Raw genomic sequence first — 13800 nt, 5'->3', positions numbered from 1 at the left:
TTTGATGGAAATTACAAATAATTTGTAGTTTGATAAGCTACACCCGGACAAGCGTTTTTAATAGTTACTTTTGAATTCAATCGTTTTGTTTGTGTTATTAATAAACTGTAAAGATATGTTACTGTCATGGAAATTCCAACTGTATGCATTCCCTTCTAACCAAAGCAGTAAGAATCTTGCAACATTTGTTTTGATGCTCTACATCACCATGGCTTTCGCTGTTTCATTGCAGCAGCTCAGATATTATTTATACAAAGCGCCATAACAACATGTAGATTGTATTCTGAATACAACTTTCGCTCATTTTCAAGGACAGCACACACATTTGCATTTCAATACAGTGCACACTGTCTACCCCTTGATCCCGTTAATGAACGATTTGACCAAAATTGATACCCCTGCTTATTTGTTTCGCTGCGTGTTTTTAAAATGCAAATTGAAATACAGACAGCCAATTGCAGATATTATGGTACTTCAAATGGCCATCAAACCCTTTCGTGGCAGCCCAAATGATACATTCCCGTGAAACATGAACTCGGGTAAGTGACATTTTGTTGAGAGATATATCAAGCATAAAATCCCTCCTCTTATCATCATGTCCGGTTTCCTCAGGAACTTAATACACATTTCAGTAGTTGATATCTTAGCTTGAAGTGAAACGCAATATCATTTAAGTGCTTGGATATTGGTCTACAACACGTACTATGTCCAGAGTTTACAATATGGAGAAACATAGATCACTCTTCCATTGTGAACATTCAATTCAGTTTTCAGATTCTCAAACAAATTTCAAGGCGTAAATAAATATGACAAGATTTTATTGAACCAATTCCATTGGTTTGAGAATATACATAAATAGCCAGCATCACACTGTAGATGATAATAACTCAATAATAGCCGATACCTGAAACAAAAAAATAGTAGAATAAAGTTGGGATATATGGATAAGTCACAACGAAGTCTTGAAACTAGCTGCATGATAAGCTAAACCAAATATTAGAGAATGCAGAGAATAATTTTAAAGATGTTTTGTAAAAGTCATCAGCTTTGTCGCGTAAAATAATAATACCATATAGGTAAATTATATAATTTTGCAAACGAGACTGAAAGTGGGATACGATAAACAAATGATATCATATTTTGTGAAATACCTTTTCCCAATCCCATTCCGTATCCTCCAATTCCGCCGTAGAGACCACCATAGCCTCCAAGTCCTCCGTACAGACCTCCCATGCCTCCGTATAGACCTCCCACGCCTCCGTATAGACCTCCCACGCCTCCGTATAGACCTCCCACGCCTCCACATAGACCTCCCATGCCTCCGTATAGACCTCCCACGCCTCCGTATAGACCTCCCACGCCTCCGTATAGACCTCCCACGCCTCCACATAGACCTCCCATGCCTCCGTACAGACCTCCATAGCCTCCGTACAGACCTCCAAGGCCTCCGTACAATCCACCCATTCCGTAGCCAATTCCGCCCAGTCCTCCTTTCAACCCGCCAATTCCACCATACAGACCGGTAGGCTCGGCAAAGGCGGTAACAGCCAGGCAGGCAACAAGAGCGGCGACTATCTTCATCATTTTGAGTATCTGTTGAGTAAAGTGAAAATCGTTGTCAAGAAAGGGAAATAGCATGTTATCGTTACTCATCTGGTACATTCAGTTCACACCACTCATTGTGAATTATGTTATCAGTTTTACTTTCACCTGCATTCATATATTTCCCAATTTACAAGAACGTTTTATGTTACATATTTGTACTTTTATGAATTAGCTCAACATAAAGATTGAAAACAGCCAGATGGGCAGCAGATGAATCAAACATTAAAAGTATACATATATATCACAAGCAAACCTTAAAATAGTACTTACAGTTTGGTCTTGACTCGTATCTGTGTCTCAACGGCAGGTGAAGATAAGAGATGATGGAACAGTTTCCCCCATCCTTTATATATACCATTTGTGAATTATACGTGATTGATTTATCTTTGGCTGGCCACTTCCAGGTAAGTAACGCACCTCAGTTTAATGGTGTAAAGTAAGCATTCTTTTCGCATCAAAGGGCCCGAGGTTATCACCCTACGGGTACACATGCGAGCTGATATACATGAACATCGATGTAGGAAGTACAAGACAACGTATATAAAGGTGGCAAACAGACACACTCTCTCTGGCATCGTCTAACTGCATTTCAAACAGTCCTCGATACTCAACGTTTAACCTATATCAAGTAAATATTCGATAACGGTCTGAAAAGGGTGTATCCAGTAAATATATGATGTGGGAGCAGCATACATCAGACATTATAATGCATCTGTGTGATACGACATAACAAGAGACCAGAAAACTGACGCAACACACTAGTACAGCCTCACCACAGTACAGCAGTAGCACTGTACCACACGGGGTCAACTATGCTAACCGTTTCCGTGTAATACAGCAGCCTGCTCACAAGAAAATAGCTTCTGCTGAATATACTGCAGAAGTCCCCAGATACTACATTATTCTCCCCGAATTTTATTTATCTTACTGCACAATAACAATAAACTACAACAGCTTTATTTCCTAACTGATAGGTACATATATTGGTTTCTTCTCACAAAGGGACTGTCACTATGAATACTCACAACATCTTTTTATGCGTGTAATATCTGTTAAAAGCCTAAAGTACACCAATATCTTCTGAAAACATGATTGACATATGAACAACAGCTTGTTTTCTCGTCTTTCTTGACTTGTCTTTGTATGTGTTTGTGACGGAGGAACCGTTGGGGCAGGATACGCTTACTTTTTGGCAACCGCCAGGTATCATCACTATCTGGTAGACATTCATACGCACATGCGTGTGATCATTAAAGTCGAAATCGTACAATGGTCTTTGCTTCGAGCAGAGGTTTCGAATGATTCTGAACAGGGTTATGTAGCTTTTATTTGCAACTGCGTTTCTTGAGAGAACTCTCTTATTTTCAACATATCATCTTGATAATTGTACACTTCATTATCAAGGCATTTGTAATAATACGAGCATCACTCAATTTGTTATCTCAATTTCTATAGATAACGCCTGAATATTGATATAATAATCATTCAATGATGACCCTTTAACTACATAAATCGTCAACGCCAGAGAAAAATCAGGCTCCATTATCTGTTGAAACAGATTTCATTGGGTGTAAAAGGCAAGATTGTGCTAAAACATATACTGAATATAAGTGATGTCACCAGGTGTTAATGAATAGTTTATATTTGTATATATTTGTTGGGTGTTTCATGAGCTCCTCCGTCAGTTCCATTGTGTGCCAGATTGGGAGAATGTTGTCTTTTGACAATGTCTCAGCCATTCATACATTTGCATATATACTTAATCACTGTTGCAAATAACTCACTTTAACGTGTTTTAATCTTCGGGTGAGTCTTTGGTTCTAAACATTAGAAGAAAGAATATAAATCGCCGCTACCCTTTAAGTATGCCCTTGACATGATGAAGCAGTAGTGATAGTGATGGTGATGACTGTGTTCTTTTAAGGCGTGTTTAAACCAAAACTCATACCAAGAATAAAACACGCGCAAATCAGTTTGACATTCGTGTCAATGTGTAAGTGTATAAGGGTTTCCCAGAAAAACCGTACATCTAAAAGTAAAGACGTGTGTTTTCAGAAGAAAATGCTCTTAAAGTATAACACAAAGGTGTTTTCAAAGATAGACACGATCAAACGACTTGTTTTTTCAGTCTGGTTGTTGTTATAAAGACTTATGGCAAGCTTTAAAGTTGGACCATTTATTCAGCTAAACATAACTCTCTACAGTTACCAAATGCAATCTCCTTTGTATTGATAAATGATTGTCACTTTTGCGTTGTAATCAAACAAAAGGGATATATTAGCTATTTGTTTGTTTATTGTAATCTTCAATCCTACCAATCCAGTTCGGAATCTTAAACTTCGCGGTCTGATTTAATCAATATGTATTTTACAAATAGCGCCTACAGGGAAGGTGGTTAATAAACACACAACTATATATCTATATAGATACTTCTCCTATTAATTACATAAGCAGTATGCAAAATGTTAAATTGCATCATCAAATCAAGAAGTACATGTTTGATGGAAATTACAAATAATTTGTAGTTTGATAAGCTACACCCGGACAAGCGTTTTTAATAGTTACTTTTGAATTCAATCGTTTTGTTTGTGTTATTAATAAACTGTAAAGATATGTTACTGTCATGGAAATTCCAACTGTATGCATTCCCTTCTAACCAAAGCAGTAAGAATCTTGCAACATTTGTTTTGATGCTCTACATCACCATGGCTTTCGCTGTTTCATTGCAGCAGCTCAGATATTATTTATACAAAGCGCCATAACAACATGTAGATTGTATTCTGAATACAACTTTCGCTCATTTTCAAGGACAGCACACACATTTGCATTTCAATACAGTGCACACTGTCTACCCCTTGATCCCGTTAATGAACGATTTGACCAAAATTGATACCCCTGCTTATTTGTTTCGCTGCGTGTTTTTAAAATGCAAATTGAAATACAGACAGCCAATTGCAGATATTATGGTACTTCAAATGGCCATCAAACCCTTTCGTGGCAGCCCAAATGATACATTCCCGTGAAACATGAACTCGGGTAAGTGACATTTTGTTGAGAGATATATCAAGCATAAAATCCCTCCTCTTATCATCATGTCCGGTTTCCTCAGGAACTTAATACACATTTCAGTAGTTGATATCTTAGCTTGAAGTGAAACGCAATATCATTTAAGTGCTTGGATATTGGTCTACAACACGTACTATGTCCAGAGTTTACAATATGGAGAAACATAGATCACTCTTCCATTGTGAACATTCAATTCAGTTTTCAGATTCTCAAACAAATTTCAAGGCGTAAATAAATATGACAAGATTTTATTGAACCAATTCCATTGGTTTGAGAATATACATAAATAGCCAGCATCACACTGTAGATGATAATAACTCAATAATAGCCGATACCTGAAACAAAAAAATAGTAGAATAAAGTTGGGATATATGGATAAGTCACAACGAAGTCTTGAAACTAGCTGCATGATAAGCTAAACCAAATATTAGAGAATGCAGAGAATAATTTTAAAGATGTTTTGTAAAAGTCATCAGCTTTGTCGCGTAAAATAATAATACCATATAGGTAAATTATATAATTTTGCAAACGAGACTGAAAGTGGGATACGATAAACAAATGATATCATATTTTGTGAAATACCTTTTCCCAATCCCATTCCGTATCCTCCAATTCCGCCGTAGAGACCACCATAGCCTCCAAGTCCTCCGTACAGACCTCCCATGCCTCCGTATAGACCTCCCACGCCTCCGTATAGACCTCCCACGCCTCCGTATAGACCTCCCACGCCTCCACATAGACCTCCCATGCCTCCGTATAGACCTCCCACGCCTCCGTATAGACCTCCCACGCCTCCGTATAGACCTCCCACGCCTCCACATAGACCTCCCATGCCTCCGTACAGACCTCCATAGCCTCCGTACAGACCTCCAAGGCCTCCGTACAATCCACCCATTCCGTAGCCAATTCCGCCCAGTCCTCCTTTCAACCCGCCAATTCCACCATACAGACCGGTAGGCTCGGCAAAGGCGGTAACAGCCAGGCAGGCAACAAGAGCGGCGACTATCTTCATCATTTTGAGTATCTGTTGAGTAAAGTGAAAATCGTTGTCAAGAAAGGGAAATAGCATGTTATCGTTACTCATCTGGTACATTCAGTTCACACCACTCATTGTGAATTATGTTATCAGTTTTACTTTCACCTGCATTCATATATTTCCCAATTTACAAGAACGTTTTATGTTACATATTTGTACTTTTATGAATTAGCTCAACATAAAGATTGAAAACAGCCAGATGGGCAGCAGATGAATCAAACATTAAAAGTATACATATATATCACAAGCAAACCTTAAAATAGTACTTACAGTTTGGTCTTGACTCGTATCTGTGTCTCAACGGCAGGTGAAGATAAGAGATGATGGAACAGTTTCCCCCATCCTTTATATATACCATTTGTGAATTATACGTGATTGATTTATCTTTGGCTGGCCACTTCCAGGTAAGTAACGCACCTCAGTTTAATGGTGTAAAGTAAGCATTCTTTTCGCATCAAAGGGCCCGAGGTTATCACCCTACGGGTACACATGCGAGCTGATATACATGAACATCGATGTAGGAAGTACAAGACAACGTATATAAAGGTGGCAAACAGACACACTCTCTCTGGCATCGTCTAACTGCATTTCAAACAGTCCTCGATACTCAACGTTTAACCTATATCAAGTAAATATTCGATAACGGTCTGAAAAGGGTGTATCCAGTAAATATATGATGTGGGAGCAGCATACATCAGACATTATAATGCATCTGTGTGATACGACATAACAAGAGACCAGAAAACTGACGCAACACACTAGTACAGCCTCACCACAGTACAGCAGTAGCACTGTACCACACGGGGTCAACTATGCTAACCGTTTCCGTGTAATACAGCAGCCTGCTCACAAGAAAATAGCTTCTGCTGAATATACTGCAGAAGTCCCCAGATACTACATTATTCTCCCCGAATTTTATTTATCTTACTGCACAATAACAATAAACTACAACAGCTTTATTTCCTAACTGATAGGTACATATATTGGTTTCTTCTCACAAAGGGACTGTCACTATGAATACTCACAACATCTTTTTATGCGTGTAATATCTGTTAAAAGCCTAAAGTACACCAATATCTTCTGAAAACATGATTGACATATGAACAACAGCTTGTTTTCTCGTCTTCGTATGTGTTTGTGATGGAGGAACCGTTGGGGCAGGATACGCTTACTTTTTGGCAACCGCCAGGTATCATCACTATCTGGTAGTCATTCCTACGCACATGCGTGTGATCATTAAAGTCGAAATCGTACAATAGTCTTTGCTTCGAGCAGAGGTTTCGAATGATTCTGAACAGGGTTATGTGGCTTTTATTTGCAACTGCGTTTCTTGAGAGAACTCTCTTATTTTCAACATATCATCTTGATAATTGTACACTTCATTATCAAGGCATTTGTAATAATACGAGCATCACTCAATTTGTTATCTCAATTTCTATAGATAACGCCTGAATATTGATATAATAATCATTCAATGATGACCCTTTAACTACATAAATCGTCAACGCCAGAGAAAAATCAGGCTCCATTATCTGTTGAAACAGATTTCATTGGGTGTAAAAGGCAAGATTGTGCTAAAACATATACTGAATATAAGTGATGTCACCAGGTGTTAATGAATAGTTTATATTTGTATATATTTGTTGGGTGTTTCATGAGCTCCTCCGTCAGTTCCATTGTGTGCCAGATTGGGAGAATGTTGTCTTTTGACAATGTCTCAGCCATTCATACATTTGCATATATACTTAATCACTGTTGCAAATAACTCACTTTAACATGTTTTAATCTTCGGGTGAGTCTTTGGTTCTAAACATTAGAAGAAAGAATATAAATCGCCGCTACCCTTTAAGTATGCCCTTGACATGATGAAGCAGTAGTGACAGTGATGACTGTGTTCTTTTAAGGCGTGTTTAAACCAAAACTCATACCAAGAATAAAACACGCGCAAATCAGTTTGACAATGTGTAACTATATAAGGGTTTCCCAGAAAAACCGTACATCTAAAAGTAAAGACGTGTGTTTTCAGAAGAAAATGCTCTTAAAGTATAACACAAAGGTGTTTTCAAAGATAGACATGATCAAACGACTTGTTTTTACAGTCTGGTTGTTGTTATAAAGACTTATGACAGGCTTTAAAGTTGGACCATTTATTCCGCTGAATTTCACTCTCTACAGTTACCAAATGCAATCTCCTTTGTATTGATAAATGATTGTCACTTTTGCGTTGTAATCAAACAAAAGGGATATATTAGCTATTTGTTTGTTTATTGTAATCTTCAATCCTACCAATCCAGTTCGGAATCTTAAACTTTGCGGTCTGATTTAATCAATATGTATTTTACAAATAGCGCCTACAGGGAAGGTGGTTAATAAACACACAACTATATATCTATATAGATACTTCTCCTATTAATTACATAAGCAGTATGCAAAATGTTAAATTGCATCATCAAATCAAGAAGTACATGTTTGATGGAAATTACAAATAATTTGTAGTTTGATAAGCTACACCCGGACAAGCGTTTTTAATAGTTACTTTTGAATTCAATCGTTTTGTTTGTGTTATTAATAAACTGTAAAGATATTTTACTGTCATGGAAATTCCAACTGTATGCATTCCTTTCTAACCAAAGCAGTAAGAATCTTGCAACATTTGTTTTGATGCTCTACATCACCATGGCTTTCGCTGTTTCATTGCAGCAGCTCAGATATTATTTATACAAAGCGCCATAACAACATGTAGATTGTATTCTGAATACAACTTTCGCTCATTTTCAAGGACAGCACACACATTTGCATTTCAATACAGTGCACACTGTCTACCCCTTGATCCCGTTAATGAACGATTTGACCAAAATTGATACCCCTGCTTATTTGTTTCGCTGCGTGTTTTTAAAATGCAAATTGAAATACAGACAGCCAATTGCAGATATTATGGTACTTCAAATGGCCATCAAACCCTTTCGTGGCAGCCCAAATGATACATTCCCGTGAAACATGAACTCGGGTAAGTGACATTTTGTTGAGAGATATATCAAGCATAAAATCCCTCCTCTTATCATCATGTCCGGTTTCCTCAGGAACTTAATACACATTTCAGTAGTTGATATCTTAGCTTGAAGTGAAACGCAATATCATTTAAGTGCTTGGATATTGGTCTACAACACGTACTATGTCCAGAGTTTACAATATGGAGAAACATAGATCACTCTTCCATTGTGAACATTCAATTCAGTTTTCAGATTCTCAAACAAATTTCAAGGCGTAAATAAATATGACAAGATTTTATTGAACCAATTCCATTGGTTTGAGAATATACATAAATAGCCAGCATCACACTGTAGATGATAATAACTCAATAATAGCCGATACCTGAAACAAAAAAATAGTAGAATAAAGTTGGGATATATGGATAAGTCACAACGAAGTCTTGAAACTAGCTGCATGATAAGCTAAACCAAATATTAGAGAATGCAGAGAATAATTTTAAAGATGTTTTGTAAAAGTCATCAGCTTTGTCGCGTAAAATAATAATACCATATAGGTAAATTATATAATTTTGCAAACGAGACTGAAAGTGGGATACGATAAACAAATGATATCATATTTTGTGAAATACCTTTTCCCAATCCCATTCCGTATCCTCCAATTCCGCCGTAGAGACCACCATAGCCTCCAAGTCCTCCGTACAGACCTCCCATGCCTCCGTATAGACCTCCCACGCCTCCGTATAGACCTCCCACGCCTCCGTATAGACCTCCCACGCCTCCGTATAGACCTCCCATGCCTCCGTACAGACCTCCATAGCCTCCGTACAGACCTCCAAGGCCTCCGTACAATCCACCCATTCCGTAGCCAATTCCGCCCAGTCCTCCTTTCAACCCGCCAATTCCACCATACAGACCGGTAGGCTCGGCAAAAGCGGTAACAGCCAGGCAGGCAACAAGAGCGGCGACTATCTTCATCATTTTGAGTATCTGTTGAGTAAAGTGAAAATCGTTGTCAAGAAAGGGAAATAGCATGTTATCGTTACTCATCTGGTACATTCAGTTTACACCACTCATTGTGAATTATGTTATCAGTTTTACTTTCACCTGCATTCATATATTTCCCAATTTACAAGAACGTTTTATGTTACATATTTGTACTTTTATGAATTAGCTCAACATAAAGATTGAAAACAGCCAGATGGGCAGCAGATGAATCAAACATTAAAAGTATACATATATATCACAAGCAAACCTTAAAATAGTACTTACAGTTTGGTCTTGACTCGTATCTGTGTCTCAACGGCAGGTGAAGATAAGAGATGATGGAACAGTTTCCCCCATCCTTTATATATACCATTTGTGAATTATACGTGATTGATTTATCTTTGGCTGGCCACTTCCAGGTAAGTAACGAACCTCAGTTTAATGGTGTAAAGTATGCATTCTTTTCGCATCAAAGGGCCCGAGGTTATCACCCTACGGGTACACATGCGAGCTGATATACATGAACATCGATTAAGGAAGTACAAGACAACGTATATAAAGGTGGCAAACAGACACACTCTCTCTGGCATCGTCTAACTGCATTTCAAACAGTCCTCGATACTCAACGTTTAACCTATATCAAGTAAATATTCGATAACGGTCTGAAAAGGGTGTATCCAGTAAATATATGATGTGGGAGCAGCATACATCAGACATTATAATGCATCTGTGTGATACGACATAACAAGAGACCAGAAAACTGACGCAACACACTAGTACAGCCTCACCACAGTACAGCAGTAGCACTGTACCACACGGGGTCAACTATGCTAACCGTTTCCGTGTAATACAGCAGCCTGCTCACAAGAAAATAGCTTCTGCTGAATATACTGCAGAAGTCCCCAGATACTACATTATTCTCCCCGAATTTTATTTATCTTACTGCACAATAACAATAAACTACAACAGCTTTATTTCCTAACTGATAGGTACATATATTGGTTTCTTCTCACAAAGGGACTGTCACTATGAATACTCACAACATCTTTTTATGCGTGTAATATCTGTTAAAAGCCTAAAGTACACCAATATCTTCTGAAAACATGATTGACATATGAACAACAGCTTGTTTTCTCGTCTTTGTATGTGTTTGTGACGGAGGAACCGTTGGGGCAGGATACGCTTACTTTTTGGCAACCGCCAGGTATCATCACTATCTGGTAGTCATTCCTACGCACATGCGTGTGATCATTAAAGTCGAAATCGTACAATAGTCTTTGCTTCGAGCAGAGGTTTCGAATGATTCTGAACAGGGTTATGTGGCTTTTATTTGCAACTGCGTTTCTTGAGAGAACTCTCTTATTTTCAACATATCATCTTGATAATTGTACACTTCATTATCAAGGCATTTGTAATAATACGAGCATCACTCAATTTGTTATCTCAATTTCTATAGATAACGCCTGAATATTGATATAATAATCATTCAATGATGACCCTTTAACTACATAAATCGTCAACGCCAGAGAAAAATCAGGCTCCATTATCTGTTGAAACAGAATTTATTGGGTGTAAAAGGCAAGATTGTGCTAAAACATATACTGAATATAAGTGATGTCACCAGGTGTTAATGAATAGTTTATATTTGTATATATTTGTTGGGTGTTTCATGAGCTCCTCCGTCAGTTCCATTGTGTGCCAGATTGGGAGAATGTTGTCTTTTGACAATGTCTCAGCCATTCATACATTTGCATATATACTTAATCACTGTTGCAAATAACTCACTTTAACGTGTTTTAATCTTCGGGTGAGTCTTTGGTTCTAAACATTAGAAGAAAGAATATAAATCGCCGCTACCCTTTAAGTATGCCCTTGACATTATGAAGCAGTAGTGACAGTGATGACTGTGTTCTTTTAAGGCGTGTTTAAACCAAAACTCATACCAAGAATAAAACACGCGCAAATCAGTTTGACAATGTGTAACTATATAAGGGTTTCCCAGAAAAACCGTACATCTAAAAGTAAAGACGTGTGTTTTCAGAAGAAAATGCTCTTAAAGTATAACACAAAGGTGTTTTCAAAGATAGACATGATCAAACGACTTGTTTTTACAGTCTGGTTGTTGTTATAAAGACTTATGACAGGCTTTAAAGTTGGACCATTTATTCCGCTGAATTTCACTCTCTACAGTTACCAAATGCAATCTCCTTTGTATTGATAAATGATTGTCACTTTTGCGTTGTAATCAAACAAAAGGGATATATTAGCTATTTGTTTGTTTATTGTAATCTTCAATCCTACCAATCCAGTTCGGAATCTTAAACTTTGCGGTCTGATTTAATCAATATGTATTTTACAAATAGCGCCTACAGGGAAGGTGGTTAATAAACACACAACTATATATCTATATAGATACTTCTCCTATTAATTACATAAGCAGTATGCAAAATGTTAAATTGCATCATCAAATCAAGAAGTACATGTTTGATGGAAATTACAAATAATTTGTAGTTTGATAAGCTACACCCGGACAAGCGTTTTTAATAGTTACTTTTGAATTCAATCGTTTTGTTTGTGTTATTAATAAACTGTAAAGATATTTTACTGTCATGGAAATTCCAACTGTATGCATTCCTTTCTAACCAAAGCAGTAAGAATCTTGCAACATTTGTTTTGATGCTCTACATCACCATGGCTTTCGCTGTTTCATTGCAGCAGCTCAGATATTATTTATACAAAGCGCCATAACAACATGTAGATTGTATTCTGAATACAACTTTCGCTCATTTTCAAGGACAGCACACACATTTGCATTTCAATACAGTGCACACTGTCTACCCCTTGATCCCGTTAATGAACGCTTTGACCAAAATTGATACCCCTGCTTATTTGTTTCGCTGCGTGTTTTTAAAATGCAAATTGAAATACAGACAGCCAATTGCAGATATTATGGTACTTCAAATGGCCATCAAACCCTTTCGTGGCAGCCCAAATGATACATTCCCGTGAAACATGAACTCGGGTAAGTGACATTTTGTTGAGAGATATATCAAGCATAAAATCCCTCCTCTTATCATCATGTCCGGTTTCCTCAGGAACTTAATACACATTTCAGTAGTTGATATCTTAGCTTGAAGTGAAACGCAATATCATTTAAGTGCTTGGATATTGGTCTACAACACGTACTATGTCCAGAGTTTACAATATGGAGAAACATAGATCACTCTTCCATTGTGAACATTCAATTCAGTTTTCAGATTCTCAAACAAATTTCAAGGCGTAAATAAATATGACAAGATTTTATTGAACCAATTCCATTGGTTTGAGAATATACATAAATAGCCAGCATCACACTGTAGATGATAATAACTCAATAATAGCCGATACCTGAAACAAAAAAATAGTAGAATAAAGTTGGGATATATGGATAAGTCACAACGAAGTCTTGAAACTAGCTGCATGATAAGCTAAACCAAATATTAGAGAATGCAGAGAATAATTTTAAAGATGTTTTGTAAAAGTCATCAGCTTTGTCGCGTAAAATAATAATACCATATAGGTAAATTATATAATTTTGCAAACGAGACTGAAAGTGGGATACGATAAACAAATGATATCATATTTTGTGAAATACCTTTTCCCAATCCCATTCCGTATCCTCCAATTCCGCCGTAGAGACCACCATAGCCTCCAAGTCCTCCGTACAGACCTCCCATGCCTCCGTATAGACCTCCCACGCCTCCGTATAGACCTCCCACGCCTCCGTATAGACCTCCCACGCCTCCGTATAGACCTCCCATGCCTCCGTACAGACCTCCATAGCCTCCGTACAGACCTCCAAGGCCTCCGTACAATCCACCCATTCCGTAGCCAATTCCGCCCAGTCCTCCTTTCAACCCGCCAATTCCACCATACAGACCGGTAGGCTCGGCAAAAGCGGTAACAGCCAGGCAGGCAACAAGAGCGGCGACTATCTTCATCATTTTGAGTATCTGTTGAGTAAAGTGAAAATCGTTGTCAAGAAAGGGAAATAGCATGTTATCGTTACTCATCTGGTACATTCAGTTTACACCACTCATTGTGAATTATGTTATCAGTTTTACTTTCACCTGCATTCAT

At 37.8% G+C, this 13800-nt stretch overlaps 4 protein-coding genes across 4 annotated transcripts; all 4 read right to left on the bottom strand.

Annotated features, from left to right (window-relative positions):
- Nucleotides 1-887: 887 nt before the first annotated feature.
- LOC139451943 (acanthoscurrin-1-like) lies at nt 888-1584 on the bottom strand. Its single transcript, XM_071233227.1, has 2 exons — nt 1152-1584; nt 888-904 (listed from the first exon to the last, which is right to left on the bottom strand). Exons 1-2 carry the CDS (start codon nt 1582-1584, stop codon nt 888-890), a joined length of 450 nt encoding a protein of 149 aa, XP_071089328.1.
- Nucleotides 1585-4989: 3405 nt separating this feature from the next.
- LOC139451942 (acanthoscurrin-1-like) lies at nt 4990-5686 on the bottom strand. The gene is made up of 2 exons (XM_071233225.1): nt 5254-5686; nt 4990-5006 (listed from the first exon to the last, which is right to left on the bottom strand). Exons 1-2 carry the CDS (start codon nt 5684-5686, stop codon nt 4990-4992), a joined length of 450 nt encoding a protein of 149 aa, XP_071089326.1.
- A 3376-nt stretch (nt 5687-9062) lies between these two features.
- On the bottom strand, nt 9063-9675 carry LOC139451941 (acanthoscurrin-1-like). The gene is made up of 2 exons (XM_071233224.1): nt 9327-9675; nt 9063-9079 (listed from the first exon to the last, which is right to left on the bottom strand). Exons 1-2 carry the CDS (start codon nt 9673-9675, stop codon nt 9063-9065), a joined length of 366 nt encoding a protein of 121 aa, XP_071089325.1.
- A 3376-nt stretch (nt 9676-13051) lies between these two features.
- Nucleotides 13052-13664, bottom strand: LOC139451940 (acanthoscurrin-1-like). Its single transcript, XM_071233223.1, has 2 exons — nt 13316-13664; nt 13052-13068 (listed from the first exon to the last, which is right to left on the bottom strand). Exons 1-2 carry the CDS (start codon nt 13662-13664, stop codon nt 13052-13054), a joined length of 366 nt encoding a protein of 121 aa, XP_071089324.1.
- Nucleotides 13665-13800: the final 136 nt, after the last annotated feature.

The sequence above is a fragment of the Haliotis cracherodii genome, unplaced genomic scaffold (genome assembly GCF_022045235.1).
Source record: "Haliotis cracherodii isolate W230 unplaced genomic scaffold, xgHalCrac1.p SCAF_9, whole genome shotgun sequence".
In the NCBI taxonomy this organism is placed as follows: domain Eukaryota; kingdom Metazoa; phylum Mollusca; class Gastropoda; order Lepetellida; family Haliotidae; genus Haliotis; species Haliotis cracherodii.
The sequence above is the reverse complement of the archived record's forward strand: the minus strand, read 5'-3'. Positions and strand labels throughout refer to the sequence as shown.